At 38.2% G+C, this 17172-nt stretch overlaps 1 protein-coding gene and 1 pseudogene across 1 annotated transcript; one reads left to right on the top strand and one right to left on the bottom strand.

The window, feature by feature from the left end:
• Positions 1–225: 225 nt before the first annotated feature.
• Positions 226–1166, bottom strand: LOC132526490 (olfactory receptor 10T2-like). Its single transcript, XM_060160843.1, is given in 2 exon segments — positions 226–890; positions 893–1166. Coding segments are annotated over 2 exon segments (939 nt in total).
• Positions 1167–14823: 13657 nt separating this feature from the next.
• The window catches only part of LOC132526489 (olfactory receptor 10Z1-like), a 3570-nt pseudogene continuing 1221 nt past the window's right edge, over positions 14824–17172 (top strand).

The raw sequence follows: 17172 nt of genomic DNA, 5'->3' as shown, positions 1-17172 counted from the left end.
TATGTAATAATATTTTAGAATATTTTATTTCCTTTTAAAATATTTTAAAACTACATCTGGTTTCATAGTAAGAAAGAAGTGAGACCAGAGCATATCAGGCAGTTAGAACACACTTTAATTGCTTTGTATACAAAGTGATGATTTTTATTGGAAGTACTCCACTTTCTCCACTTTAATTTATCAATGCTCTGTAAAAATTTTAAAAAGTGTTCAGAGCTCTTTTATTTACCATCTAGGGGAAAACCTACATATATTGCCTAGTACTTTCTTTAGGGATATTTTCATTTCTTTGTTTCTTAGACTGTAAACGATGGGATTAAGCAGAGGTGTCAGTACTGTATATGTCACAGGCATCAGCATATCTTCACGGAATGAGTCACTGTCCTTGGGTCTCAGATAGACAAAGTCAGCAAATCCATAGTGTATGCACACCACAGTGAGGTGGAAGGAGCAAGCTGAGAAGGCCTTATACCTCCCCTGGGCAGATGACATCGTCATGACTATGGACCCAATGAAGACACAGGAAATCATAATGAAAATAAAGCTCCCCACCAAAACAAAGGCAGAGAAGGCAAGAAGAACCATTTTCTGAAAAAAGGTGTAATCCCAGGCAAGGGAGACTACAGACGTAATGTCACCAAAAAAGTGCTTGACGGTGCTGGAGTCACAGAACGACAAGTTGAATACTACAAGGACAATGCACAGTGACACCACAATCCCAGTAACACAAGAAGCTGTCATGAGCTGGAAGCAGATCTCTTGGGTCATCAAGATGGTGTAGTGCAGCGGGTTGTGAATAGCAGTGTAATGGTCATAGGACATGGCAGCCAAGAGTAAGCAGCTGTTAGCTCCCAAGCCAAAGAAGAAACACATCTGTGTGCCACGCTCAGAAGAGAAATGGTCTTGCTTTCTGATAGCAAGTCCACTAGCATGCGGGGGGTGATTACCATAGTGGTACAGGTTTCTGAAAAGGACAAACCACAGAGGAAAAAGTACGTGGGGGTGTGAAGATTGTGACTGAGCTTGATGGCCACCATTATGGACACATTTGCAACTAGGATGGTCACATGGGAGAAGAAAATCATCACGAAGGAGAGATCTTGCCCGTCTGGGAAACTGGAAAATCCCCACAGAAGGAATGTGCTCACTGTGGTATGATTGTCCATCCTCCTGGTGCACATAACAACTCTCCTCCAAAGGTGCAGAGGTTCTTGGGGTCAAGACTCTGATAAGCTTGTAGAAAGCACTGACGTCACCTGGCCTTTAATCGAGGACATTGACAGACAACTCTTAATGAGAAAGCCTGAGAAATGGAAGTTAAATGTACCTGGCTGAATTCCAGGTCAGGACTCAGAGTGATGAAGAAAAAGATTCTCATAGGAGAATGTATGTAAATGCCATAGAGTAGCCCCAAATATATTCTGGGAACCCCCTAATTTATCACCCCTTTCTATCTTCTACAGTCAGAATCTGAATGAATGAGGGAAATATGAAAAAAAAGTTCATTTTCTCACCTACAGGAGTATGAGGAGTAAAGGGTATACAATGTTTATGTGTGGTCTAATCACAGCCTGGCATACATACGTACTTAACAATGTTGACTGAATCAATACTAACTTAAGGAGAAGTAAGGAAAATTTTTCGAATGGCTTCCAAACATTCTTGGAAAATAATTCTGTCCTCAGAGGTGCTCTCCAGAAGACAGTGGCTGCTTGGCTGACAATTATGCCAATGACTTAATAAGAGAATTTACCATTTTGAAATTTGTACTATTTTCTGTACATAACAATGAGTTGAAGTGGAGTTTTTCAATAATTGTCTGTCATTCAGGCAGATCTTGGAAGCAAAATGGTTATGGATAGACTATTCTCATCCTGGATGGCTCATCTGGTTCATGATGTTCTGATCAATTCTTGAGCTTTTCAGGAAAACTTCCAGGATAAATCTAGCTGATATACTGGTGGACAGGACTTCTTTGCAGCACAGCTCTTTTAAGAACTCAACTTCCTCAGGTCGTTTTCATCCATTGTTAAAATTATCCACTCAGTGTTTGAGATGACAGCATGAAAGTAACATACAGAGTTTCCAAACAATACATAGCTTGGTTTCAGGCACCAGGGAATGAAAGGAAAACAGTGAGAAGACATTGGTGTGGAGTTGTAGGGTGGGGAAAGACTGGTAGAGACAACACTGGAAAGTATTTTGTAGGATCCACAAAGCTTGAAGAAAAGAGAAAATATACTTTTACCTGGAAAGTCTGTGTGTTCTTTATGTACTGAAACACTGGAAAAAATTTACAAGGCAGTGATGCAGGTAACCAGTATTTATTCAAAATCTGAAATATACTGGACAATACGCTGTGTGTTTGATAGAATTTTCTCACTAGGTTTCTCCCAACAATTCTGTGTGGTAGGTATTTCAATCCTGATGCTACAAACATTGAAACCAAGGTACAGGTCGCTTAACTGACTATGCAAAGTCAATGAATTAATTCCAAAAATATTTATTTGATGTCTATGATGTATTAGTCAATTCTCTGATGGGAAATATAACATGTGATAAGACACATATGACCTCTCCTATCTCAGACTGAGAAAAATGCCATGAAGAGAATTAAAGGAAAGTGATATGAGACTGTGGGACTAGGTGGCTACTTCCAATTGTAGAGTCAGGAAAGCCTTTTCTATGGAACTGATACTTACTTTGCGACTAGAATTGTTAAGAATGCACCATATAAGATCTAGGGGTAAAACATGACACTTGCAGGAAACACTACTGCAAAGACCCCATGGTGGGAATGAGCTTGACATACTTAAAGAATATCGAGATAGCCAATGTAATCAGACCATCTCTCTCATTTATTCTCTTAAATACCTTACAAGATAAATAGTAGTATTGTGTTCATGTTTGAAATAAGGAAACTATGGCTTAGGGAGTTACTTAATTTGTGAAGGTGATAAAGTTTGTTAAAGGAGGAGCTGGTATTTATACCCAGGCAGAGTCACTTGGGAGAAGACCTTCTTAACTAGTAAAGTTAAAGTGTCCCTGCAAGTGCAAGTGCCCTAGCATGGCATTCAAGGTTTACCTGTCCATCTCATCTTCTGCCACCAACCTCCTCTACATGGAAAGCATCCCATCATCTCCCAAGCATGGAATGCCCCTTGGTGGCTCTCCTACTGTGCACACATTGTTTCTCTATTTGCAGTGTTCTTCCCCCCTGCTTCTTAAACCACAGTCTTTGTTTCAAACCCAGTTTAAATGTCACCTCCCTAAATGTAAATTGGTGCAACCACTGGGGAAAACAGTATAGAAGTTTCTCAAAAAACTAAAGCTAGAACAGCCATATGACCCAACAATTCCACTGCTGGGTATAAAACCCAAAAAACCCCAAAAACGCTAATTCAAAAAGACACATGCAAAAAAAAAAAAAAAAAAAAAGACACATGCACTCCAGTGTTCATAGTATTATTTACTGTTCCCAAGGTATGGAAGAAAGCTAAGTATCCATCAACAGATGAATGGAAACACACATGTATACACACCATACACACACACACACACACACACAAATGGAATACTACTCATCCACAAAAAAGAATGAAATTTTGCCATGGATGGATTTTGAGAACGTTATGTTAACTGAAATAATTCAGACAGAGAAAGACAAATACTGTATGATATTACTTATATGTGGAATCTGAAAATACAACAAAGTAGTGAATAAAACAAAAAAAGAAGCTGACTTACAGATATAGAGAACAAACTAGTGGTTACCAGTGCAGAGAGAGAAGGGAGGCGGGGCAATAAAGGGGTAAGGCGGGAAAAAGGCTTATTATAGGATTATACAAAATCACGTGTGTGAAACTTTTAAAATTGAAAAGCGCTATAGAATTTAAAGAATCTTTCATTCAGTAAAATAATTTCATTACACATATATATGTTACAGAAAAAATACAGTTTCATCTTGATTGCTTTTGAATTTTATTAAAATGGAATTCTACCAAAAAAAAGTCATCTTCCTAAAAAATCATCTTCAATCACTCTGATTGAGTTAATGAGTTCTGTGTTCATATCTAATTGTATTAGGATGACATTTTAACATATCTATCTGACTTCTATACTAGTCAGAGCAGAGGGCTATTTTACCATTTCGTATCCTACCTGCAGCAAAATACGGTAAATATAAAGGTTTATGTCATGAGAGTTCAGTGAGTAAATGGAGTGCCATCTTCCCCCAGGAAGCTTCCCTTGTTTTCTTTCTAGATGCACTGACTAATTATTTCCAATTAAATTGTTTTCTCTGTCATTTAGTTAAATGGGACATGTACTAAATGTTGTTCACTGTCTCTTTCAATACATTTCAAGACCCATTAAGATATAGCCACATCACCTAGCAATGTGATAGTATCAATACATACCAATAGCACTTACAACAAACCCACAGCTAATATAATACTCGAGGCTGAAAAGCTGAAAGCCTTCCCACTAAATTCTATAACAAAACAACGATGCCCACTCTCATCTCTTCTATTCAACATAGTATTGGAAGTTCTAACCACAGCAATTAGAAAAAGAAATAAAAGGTACCCCAATTGGAAGGGAAGAGGTAAAATTGTCATTGTATGCAGATGACATGATACTCTATAGAAACCCTAAAGACTCCACATAAAAACTATTAGAACTAATAAATGAATTCAGCAAGGTAGCAGGATACAAGATTAATATGCAGAAAACTGTTGCATTTCTTTATACTAACAATGAAATATCAGAAAGTAAAAAAAAAATCCCATTTTGTGGGATTGTGTCAAAAAAAATACTTAGGAATAAACCTAACCAAGGATATGAAAGACCTATATGCTGAGAACTAAAACACTGATAAAGGAAATTGAAGATGATACAAAGAAATGGAAAGATATCTCATGCTCTTGGATTGCAATAATTAATATTGTTAAAATGGCCATACTACCAAGGCAATCTACAGATTTAATGTGATCCCTATCAAATTATCCATGACATTTTTCACAGAGCTAGAACAAATAATCATAAAATTCATATGGAACCACAAAAGACCCAGAATTAACATAGCAACTCTGAGGAAAAAGAACAAACCTGGAGGCACATCCCTCCCAGACTTTAGACAATACTACAAAGCTGCAGTAATCAAAATCACATGGTTTGGGCACAAAAACAGCCATATGATCAATGGAACAAACAAAGACAGCCCAAAAATAAACCTACACACCTACAGTCAATTAATCTTTGACAAAGGAGGCAAGATGGTACAATGGAGAAAAGACAGTCTCTTCAGCAAGTGGTATTGGGAAAGCTGGGCAGCCCCACATAAATCACTGAAGTTAGAACAATCTCTCACACCATACACACACACACAAACTCAAAATGGCTTAAAGATTTAAATATAAGACATGACACCATAAAAATCCTAGACAGAACAAAGGCGAAGCATTCTCAGACATAAACTGTAGTAATATTTTCTTAGTTCAGTCTCCCAAGGTAATAGAAATAAAAGCAAAAAAAAAAAAACAAATGGCACGTAATCAAAATTATGCTTTTGTACAGCAAGAAACCAAACAAAATGAAAAGACAACCTATGGAATGGGAGAAAATATTTGCAAATGATGCTACCAACAAGAGCTTAATTTCCAAAATATACAGACAGCTTATGCAACTCAATATCAAAAAACCAAATAACCCAATCAAAAATGGGTAGAAGACCCAAATAGACATTTCTCCAAAGAAGACATACAGACGGCCAACAGGCACATGAAAAATACCTCCACATTAGCTAATAATTAAAGAAATGCAAATCAAAACTACAATGAGATATCATCTCACGGCAATCAGAATGGCTGTCATTAAAAAGTCCACAAATAATAAACACTGGAGAGGTGGTGGAGAAAAGGGGACCCTCCTACACTGTTGGTGGGAATGTAAATTGCTGCAACCACTATGGAAAATAGCTGGGAAGTTCCTTAAAAAACTAAAAATTGAGTTACCATATGATCCAGAAATTCCAGTCCTGTGCAATATTGGGAAAAGATGAAAACTCTAATTCGAAAAGATACATGCACCCTTATGTTAATAGCAGCACTATTCACAACAGCCAAGACATGGAAGCAACCTAAATGTCCACTGACAGATGAATGGATAAGGAAAATGTGATATATATATATATATGTGTGTGTATATATATATATTATACACACACACACATACACACACAATGGAATATTACTCAGACATAAAAAAGAAAGAAATAACGCCACTTGCAGCAACATGGATGGACCTAGAGATTATCATACTAAGTGAAGTAAGTCAGAAAGAGAAAGACAAATATTATATGATATCACATATTTAGAATCTAAAAAAAATACACATCAACTTATTTACAAAACAGAAGCAGATTCACAGACATAGAAATCAAACTTATGATTACCAAAGAGGAAAGGGGAAGGGAAGGGATAAATTAGGAGTATGGGGTTAAAAGATACATACTACTATATATAAAATAGAAAACAACAAGGATTTACCTTATAGCACATGGAACTATATTCAATATCTTGTAATAACCTATAATGGAAAAGAATCTGAAGTTGTACACCTGAAACTAATACAATGTTGTAAATCAACTATAGTTTAACAATAAAAAAAGACAGGCAAAAGAATAGGAAACTAGGGATGAAATTAGTTAAAATAAATAAATAAATGCATGACTCAGCAAAGAAAAACAGTAAATACATGCCAGTATTTAATACATGCTTGTTTAATGAATAAAGTGTATTTCCCCTCTCCCCCTCTAAACTTAGAACAAAGAAAAGAGGACTATTACTTTCCGGCCTGGACAATATGCTTCACTTTCTGTGGCATCAAATAAGACACAATTGCCATAACTGCTGCTATAATAGGGAGCATAGAGAAGGAACCAAGATGGCGGAGTAGAAGGACGTGCTCTCACTCCCTCTTGAAAGAACACCGAATCACAACTAGCTGCTGGACAATCATTGACAGGAAGACACTGGAACTCACCAAAAAAGATACCCCACATCCAAAGACAAAGGAGAAGCCACAATGAGACGGTAGGAGGGGCGCAATCACAGTAAAATCAAATCCCATAACTGCTGGGTGGGTGACTCACAAACTGGAGAACACTTATACCACAGAAGTCCACCCACTGGAGTGAAGGTTCTGAGCCCCACATCAGGCTTCCCAACCTGGGGGTCTGGCAACAGGAGGAGGAATTCCTAGAGAATCAGACATTGAAGCCTAGTGGGAATTGATTGCAGGACTTTCACAGGACTGGGGAAAACAGAGACTCCACTCTTGGAGGGCACACACAAAGTAGTGTGCGCATCGGGACCCAGGGGAAGGAGCAGTGACCCCAGGGGAGACTGAAACAGACCTACCTACTAGTGTTGGAGCGTCTCCTGCAGAGGCCGGGGGGGGCGCTGTGGCTCACCGTGGGGACAAGGACACCGGCAGCAGAAGTTCTGGGAAGTACTCCTTGGCATAAGCACTCCCAGAATCTGTCATTAGCCCCACCAAAGAGCCCAGATAGGTTCCAGTGTTGTGTTGCCTCAGGCCAAACAACCAACAGGGAGGGAACCCAGCCCCATCCATCAAGAGTCAAGTGGATTAAAGTTTTACTGAGCTCTGCCCATCAGAGCAACAGTCAGCTCTACCCACCACCAGTTCCTCCCATCAAGCCTCTTAGATAGCCTCATCCACCAGAGGGCAGAGAGCAGAAGCAAGAAGAGCTACAATCCTGCAGCCTGTGGAACAAAAACCACATTCACAGAAAAACAGACAAGATGAAAAGGCAGAGGGCTATGTACCAGATGAAGGAACAAGATAAAACCCCAGAAAAACAATTAAATGAAGTGGAGATAGGCAACCTTCCAGAAAAAGAATTCAGAATAATGATAGTGAAGATGATCCAGGACCTCGGAAAAAGAATGGAGGCAAAGATCAAGAAGATGCAAGAAATGTTTAACAAAGAACTAGAAGAATTAAAGAACAAACAAACAGAGATGAACAATACAATAAATGAAATGAAAACTACACTAGAAGGAATCAATAGCAGAATAACTGAGGCAGAAGAACTGATAAGTGACCTGGAAGACAGAATGGTGGAATTCACTGCTGCAGAACAGAATAAAGAAAAAAAGAATGAAAAGAAATGAAGACAGCCTAAGAGACCTCTGGGACAACATTAAGCGCAACAACATTCACATTATAAGGGTCCCGGAAGGAGAAGAGACAGAGAAAGGACCTGAGAAAATATCTGAAGAGATTATAGTCGAAAACTTCCCTAACATGGGAAAGGAAATAGCCACACAAGTCCAGGAAGCACAGCGAGTCCCATATAGGATAAACCCAAGGAGAAACACGCCGAGACACAAAGTAATTGAATTGGCAAAAATTAAAGACAAACAAAAATTATTGAAAGCAGCAAGGGAAAAACGAAAAATAACATACAAGGGAACTCCCATAAGGTTAACAGCTGATTTCTGAGCAGAAACTCTACAAGCCAGAAAGGAGTGGCATGATATAATTAAAGTGATGAAAGGGAAGAACCTACAACCAAGATTACTCTACCCGGCAAGGATCTCATTCAGATTCGATGCAGCAATCAAAAGCTTTACAGAAAAAGAAAAAAAAAGAAGCTTTACAGACAAGCAAAGGCTAAGAGAATCCAGCACCAGCAAACCAGCACTACAGCAAATGCTAAAGGAACTTCTCTAAGTGGGAAACACTAGAGAAGAAAAGGATCTATAAAAACAAACCCAAAACAATTAAGAAAATGGTCATAGGAACATACATATCGTTAATTACCTTAAACGTGAATGGATTAAACACTTCAACCAAAAGCCACAGGCCTGCTGAATGGATACAAAAACAAGATCCATATATATGCTGTCTACAAGAGACCCACTTCAGACCTAGGGACACATACAGACTGAACGTGAGGGGATGGAAAAAGATATTCCATGCAAATGGAAATCAAAAGAAAGCTGGAGTAGCAATTCTCATATCAGATAAAATAGACTTTAAAAGAAAGAATGTTACAAGAGACAAGGAAGGACACTACATAATGATCAAAGGATCAATCGAAGAAGAAGATATAGCAATTATAAATATATATGCACCCAACATAGGAGCACCTCAATACATAAGGCAACTGCTAACAGCTATAAAAGAGGAAATCGACAGTAACACAATAATAGTGGGGGACTTTAACACCTCACTTACAACAATGGACAGATCATCCAAAATGAAAATAAATAAGGAAAGAGAAGCTTTAAAAGACACAATAGACTAGACAGATTTAATTGATATTTATAGGACATTCCATCCCAAAACAGCAGATTACACTTTCTTCTCAACTGCAACAGAACATTCTCCAGGATAGATCAAATCTTGGGTCACAAATCAAGCCTCAGTAAATTTAAGAAAATTGAAATCATATCAAGCATCTTTTCTGACCACAACGCTATGAGATTAAAAATGAAATACAGGGAAAAAAACATAAAAAACACAAACACATGGAGGCTAAACAATACGTTACTAAATAACCAAGATAACACTGAAGAAATCAAAGAGGAAATCAAAAAATACCTAGAGACAAATGACAATGAAAACATGACAATCCAAAACCTATGGGATGCAGCAAAAGCAGTTCTAAGAAGAAAGTTTATAGCTATACAAGCCTGCCTCAAGAAACAAGAAAATCCTCAAATAAATAATCTAACCTTACACCTAAAGGAACTAGAGAAGGAACAACAAACAAAACCCAAAGTTAGCAGAAGGAAAGAAATCATAATGATCAGAGCAGAAATAACTGAAATAGAAACAAAGAAAACAACAGCAAAATCAATAAAACTAAAAGCTGGTTCTTTCAGAAGATAAACAAAATTGATAAACGGTTAGCTAAACTCATGAAGAAAAAGAGGACTCAAATCAATAAAATTAGAAAAGAAAAAGGAGAAGTTATAACAGACACCGCAGAAATACAAAGCATCATAAGAGACTACTACAAGCAACTCTATGCCAGTAAAATGGACAACCTGGAAGAAATGGACAAATTCTTAGAAAGGTATAACCTCCAAAGACTGAACCACGAAGAAACAGAAAATATGAACAGACCAATCACAAGTAATAAAATTGAAACTGTGATTAAAAATCTTCCAACAGGGCTTCCCTGGTGGCGCAGTGGTTGAGAGTCCACCTGCAGATGCAGGGGACACGGGTTCGTGCCCCAGTATGGGAAGATCCCACATGCTGCGGAGCGGTTAGGCCTGTGAGCCATGGCCGCTGAGCCTGCGCGTCCGGAGCCTGTGCTCCGCAGCGGGAGAGGCCAAAACAGTGAGAGGCCCGTGTACCGCAAAAAAAAAAAAAAAAAAAAAAAAATCTTCCAACAAACAAAAGTCCAGGACCAGATGGCTTCACAGGTGAATTCTATCAAACATTTAGAGAAGAGCTAACACCCATCCTTCTCAAACTCTTCCAAAGAATTGCAGAGGAAGGAACACTCCCAAACTCATTCTATGAGGCCACCATCACCCTGATACCAAAACCAGACAAAGATACTACAAAAAAACAAAATTACAGACCACTATCACTCATGAATATAGAGGCAAAAATCCTCAACACAATACTAGCAAACAGAATGCAACAACACATTAAAAGGATCATACACCATGATCAAGTGGGGTTTATCCCAGGGATGCAGGGATCCTTCAATATATGCAAAATCAATCAATGTGATACACCATATTAACAAATTGAAGAATAAAAACCATATGATCATCTTAATAGATGCAGAAAAAGCTTTTGAGAAAATTCAACACCCATTTATCATAAAAACTCTCCAGAAAGTGGACATAGAGGGAACCTACATCAACATAACAAAGGCCATATATGACAAACCCACAGCAAACATCATTCTCAATGGTGAAAAACTGAAAGCATTTCCTCTAAGATCAGGAAAAAGACAAGGATGTCCACTCTCACCGCTATTATTCAACATAATTTTGGAAGTCCTAGCCATGACAATCAGAGAAGAAAAAGAAAAGGAATACAATTTGGAAAAGGAGAAGTAAAACTGTCACTGTTTGCAGATGACATGATACTATACATAGAAAATCCTAAAGATGCCACCAGAACACTACTAGAGCTAATCAATGAATTTGGTAAAGTGGCAGGATACAAAATTAATGCACAGAAATCTCTTGCATTCCTATACACTAATGATGAAAAATCTGAAAATGAAATTACGGAAACACTCCCATTTACCACTGCAACAAAAAGAAGACAATACCTAGGAATAAACCTACCTAGGGAGAAAAAAGACCTGTATGCAGAAAACTATAAGACACTGATGAAAGAAATTAAAGATGATATCAACAGATGGAGAGAGACACAATGTTCTTGGATTGGAAGAATCAATATTGTGAAAATGACTATACTACCCAAAGCAATCTACAGATTCAATGCAATCCCTATCAAATTACCAATGGCATTTTTTACGGACCTAGAACAAAAAATCTTAAAAATTGTATGGAGACACAAAAGACCCCAAATGGCCAAAGCAGTCTTGAGGGAAAAAAACAGAGCTGGAGGAATCAGACTCCCTGACTTCAGACTATACCACAAATCTACAGTAATCAAGACAATATGGTACTGACACAAAAACAGAAACATAGATCAATGGAACAAGATAGAAAGCCCAGAGGTAAACCCACGCACCTATGGTCAACTAATCTATGACAAAGGAGGCAAAGATATACAATGGAGAAAAGACAGTCTCTTCAATAAGTGGTGCTCGGAAAACTGGACAGCTACATGTAAAAGAATGAAATTAGGACACTCCCTAACACCATACACAAAAATAAACTCAACATGGATTCAAGACCTAAATATAAGACCGGACACTATAAAATTCTTAGAGGAAAACATAGGAAGAACACTCTTTGACAGCAAGACCTTTTTTGACCCACCTCCTAGAGTAATGGAAATAAAAACAAAAATAAACAAATGGGACCTAATGAAACTTCAAAGCTTTTGCAGAGCAAAGGAAACCATAAATAAGACAAAAAGACAACCCTCAGAATGGGAGAACGAATCAATGGACAAAGGATTAATCTCCAAAATATATAAACAGCTCATGCAGCTCGATATTAAAGAAACAAACAACCCAATTCAAAAATGGGCAAAAGACCTAAGTAGACATTTCTCCAAAGAAGACATACAGATGGCAAGAGGCACATGAAAAGCTGCTCAACATCACTAATTATTAGAGAAATGCAAATCAAAACTACAATGAGGTATCACCTCACACCAGTTAGAATGGGCATCATCAGAAAATCTACAAACAACAAATACTGGTAAGGGTGTGGAGAAAAGGGAACCCTCTTGCACTGTTAGTGGGAATGTAAACTGATACATCCACTATGGAGAACAGTATGGAGGTTCCTTAAAAAACTAAAAATAGAATTACTATATGATCCAGCAATCCCACGACTAGGCATATACCCAGAGATAACCATAATTCAAAAAGATACATGCACCCCAATGTTCAATGCAACACTATTTACAATAGCCAGGTCATGGAAGCAACCTAAATGCCCATCGACAGATGAATGGATAAAGAAGTTGTGGTACATATATACAATGGAATATTACTCAGCCATAAAAAGGAACAAAATTTAGTCATTTGTTGAGACGTGGATGGACCTAGAATTTGTCATACAGAGTGAAGTAAGTCCAAAAGAGAAAAACAAATATCGTATATTAATGCATATATGTGGAACCTAGAAAAATGGTACAGATGAACCGGTTTGCAGGGCAGAAATTGAGACACAGATGTAGAGAACAAACATATAGACACCAAAGGGTGAAAGCTACGGCGGGGTGTGGGTGGGGTGTGATTAATTGGGCAATTGGGATTGACATGTATACACTGATGTGTATAAAATTGATGACTAATAAGAACCTGCTGTATAAAAAATAATAAATAAATAAAATAAAAAACAAACAACTCAATCCAAAAATGAGCAGAAGACCTAAGTAGACATTTCTCCAAAGAAGACATACATATGTCCAAGAAGCACATGAAAAGCTGCTCAACATCACTGACTATTAGAGAAATGCAAATCAAACCTACAATGAGGTGTCACCTCACACCAGTTAGAATGGGCAGCATCAGAAAATCTACAAACAACAAATGCTGGAGTGGGTGTGGAGAAAAGGGAACCCTCTTGCACTGTTGGTGGGAACATAAACTGATATAGCCACTATGGAGAACAGTATGGAGGTTCCTTAGAAAACTACAGATAGAACTACCATATGACCCAGCAATCCCACTACTGGGCATATACCCAGAGAAAACCATAATTCAAAAAGACACATGCACCCCAATGTTCATTGCAGCACTATTGACAATAGCCAGGTCATGGAAGCAACCTAAATGCTCATCGACAGACGAATGGATTAAGAAGTTGTAGTACATATACATGATGGAATATTACTCAGCCATAAAAAGGAATGAAATTGGGTCATTTGTTGAGACGTGGATGAATCTAGAGACTGTCATACAGAGTGAAGTAAGTCAGAAAGAGAAAAGCAAATATTGTATATTAACGCATATATGTGGAACCTAGAAAATGGTACAGATGAACTGGTTTGCAGGGAGAAATTGAGACACAGATGTAGAGAACAAACGTATGGACATCAAGGGGGGAAAGCAGTGGGGGGTGGGTGGCGGTGGTGTGATGAATTGGGAGATTGGGATTGACATGTATACACTAATATGTATAAAATGGATAACTAATAAGAACCTGCTGTATAAAAAAATTAAATAAATTAAAAAAAATTTAAAAAAGAAAATGTAGAAAGCATCTATATATGCGTTGGCAATGCTACATGACATTATTCTTAAAACTATTTAGAGAGAAACCAACTATGTTTAGTACACATCAAACAAATACTAAGGAGAACAAGTGGCATATTGAAGAGGGGTTAACAAATGCACTGAAGTATAAGCATGGACGCTTTCTGGAGAATATGGATTTTTTTCCCTATAGTCTCTCAACTAACCTTAGTGAAAATTCTACCATCACTGGGCTCAGGATGCAAGTTGGGGCATACAAAATTTTCAAACAAGTCTCTGCTCTGTGTAGTAGAGGAGTCAAGCACACGCACACACACACAAAACAACCCAAACAACAACAAAAACCCAACCTCCTGGGAATTCCCTGGCAGTCCAGTGGTTAGGACTCCACGTTTCCACTGCAGGGGGCACGGGTTCGATCCGTGGTTTAGGAACTAACATCCCACATGCCACATGGCAGGAAAAACAAAAAAAACCCAACCTCCTCACAATAAAATGATGTAAACCTAAAAAAAGAAATGACTAACACACACAGGGAGGTTTGAGAAGAATTCTGAGGGACAAGACATTTGAATTGTCTTTCTAAGAATGCTGTTTTTAGCAGTCATAAAAGGGCAAGAAGAACACTACAACTTATAGAAAACAACATGTACAAAGTAGAAGAGTCACAAAGGATAAACTGTTTTTTGCAAACAGTGGGATGGTCCCCACATAGGGGAGGTTTGAGGCAGGAAATGCGGTTAGTGCAGTTGCACTGAGGGAAGCCTTATAATCAACTAGCCAAGCAACTGGCTCTCTAGACTCTGACTGCCTTGCTGTGTATATGTTATACATGTACACTTACCAGCTATATCACTTCTGGCAGATTAAGTAACTCTCCAGGCCATAGGTTCCTCACTATAAACATGGTCGTGATAATGGCGCTTATCTCTTGGGACAGCCGTGAGGATATATGAGATGGTGTAACTGAAGCATGCAATGAAGCCTAGAAGTTATTAGAATTATCTACTTTGTAAGCAAAAGGTACCTAAAAATCTAAAACGGAATGTACAGTGATTGTAGATTGGACGTAGAAAAGCTGGTAGCAGGTGAAGGAAAGGACTGGGAGAGGGAAAAAGTAGAGGCTGTGGCAAAAATCCACGAGTGAGGAAGTAGAATGCAGGAGACATTTCTTATTCAGGATCCTGGAATCTAGAAAATGTGGACAACAAGAGAGGATGAGGCATCAAAGTAATCCAAGCTGGGTCCTGAAAAATGAGTAAAAGTCTATAGGAAACAAAATGGAGGAGGAGAGGTTGTGGCAGAGGGAACCCCACATGCAAGGGCACAGCAACATGAAGGATCATGATGTGTTTGGAAAAGAGAGGGCACTACTGTCCTCTTTGAGTGTAGGGTTACTTAGAGGGATGTGGTGGAAACTGAGCCAGGAGCAGCGTCTAGGGATCCATTTGCGATGAGCATCAAATATCATGCTGGGGTATTTGGATTTCCTCCTATAGGCAGTGTATAGTCATTCACTGTTTTTGACACTATCAGTGACTTAACTGTTTAGGAATCCAATATCTGGTCACAATGTAGTGAATAAAAATGCAACAGATTTGTGACTAATAGAAAACTACAGAGGCACCATATTCACCCTATCGGATAGGTCAAGGACAATGGCAGAGAGAAAAAAACAAACAACAAAAAAGGTGATGGCAAAAGGACATCTGGAATTTTGGAAGTGAATTTATGTGTATAAAGGTGAGGAAGAAATCAAAATTGGGGTCTGACAGTAGCTCTCTAATGACTGCAACTAACTCAAATAGGAAGTACAGGAGAAAAGTCTGACATGTGGGGGAAATATGACCAATTCTGTTCTGAAAATCTTACATTGAATACTAGGAGGACATTTTGGCCCGGGAATGTGCCAAAGAAAATTAGAGATTCCTTTACGTAGAGGTTAGAATCGCAGAGTTATACAAGGTGAGTGATAGCTAAAGCAGTAAGAATGGAAAAATGTTTCCTTTAGAGGAAATAGACTGGAAAACCTCCAGAGGAAAGAGAGTGGAGTGGTCTCAAAGACAAGCCATTTGGGTCTAGCCTGAAGACTGCTTAGGCAGGTGAGTGTCCCACCTTAGGGTCTTCGAGTTAGCTGTGAAACATGCCAGTAATGCTCTCTCCCCTGATCTTCACCTGTTGGTTGCTTTTGCCATTGTTTTCCATTTAAGCACATCGCCTCCTCAGAGAGGGCTTCCTTGACTCCACAAACCAAAGTAGTCATTCACTCTTTCGTCACAGAGATCCTATGTGTCTGGTTACATTTTGTGTCTCCCGTGTATAAAATTGCCTGGCCCATCACATGCATTTAGTCAGTATGTGTTGAATAAATTCACGACTTCTATAGTCACTTAAGCACTCTATAACTCACTTTATGTTTTATAAAATCGAAATGAAATTCCAAGCACATAGACTTGTGAGGATGACATGAGACATCTCTAACCCCAGCATATTGTCCGCACATTATAGGTATTAGGTGGGTGCTGGTTACCTGGCCTGAATCCTCTTGTATTCTTTGCCCATAACTACAATGCAAAGAGAAAACAGCAACCCTTCACATCACAATATATTTGTTAGTCCTACAGAATAATTTCCAGCCTGTGTTTCTTTCTCTTGCATACTCCTTCATTTTCCACTGCTGATTCCTTACTATTTTTCTTCCCCTTCACCTTTAACAATGACTGAAGTTAAAATCAAAATTCCATGGAATGTCTTCATGTCATTTTTCCGCCCTTACCTCTTCAAGATTGGAATAATAAATAGTTGAAATAAAATATGATTTACAAAACTGATCTGAGGAATTGGAGTTTATTCCATTCAGGTCTGCACTTCAAAGCAAACCACATAACAAGTATACCTACTAGAAAATGTCCTGGAGGTTTTGCTAAGAAATCCAAAATTTGATTAGAACATCATGACCAGAATATGCCACTCTAAATGAGACAGTGCCTTCTAAATCATTTTGACGCCAAGCTAATCCATTAACATTATATCAGGCATCTGAAAAGACCTTCAGTGAGAAATTATTAAGAACTTAAAATTATTGACATGTATTAAGAACTAATGATATATTTTTTTAAGAACTAATGATATTTTAAATCTCAAGCTTTAATTATTACCATGAATAGGAACCCAGTAGAAGTTACAACAAGTTAAATTCATTTATGTGGTCAGGTCACTGTCACAATTATTACTTTTAGAGCCAGTACATGGTGAAACACTGATGG

Source organism: Lagenorhynchus albirostris, chromosome 9 (genome assembly GCF_949774975.1).
Source record: "Lagenorhynchus albirostris chromosome 9, mLagAlb1.1, whole genome shotgun sequence".
NCBI lineage: Eukaryota > Metazoa > Chordata > Mammalia > Artiodactyla > Delphinidae > Lagenorhynchus > Lagenorhynchus albirostris.
The sequence above is the reverse complement of the archived record's forward strand: the minus strand, read 5'-3'. Positions and strand labels throughout refer to the sequence as shown.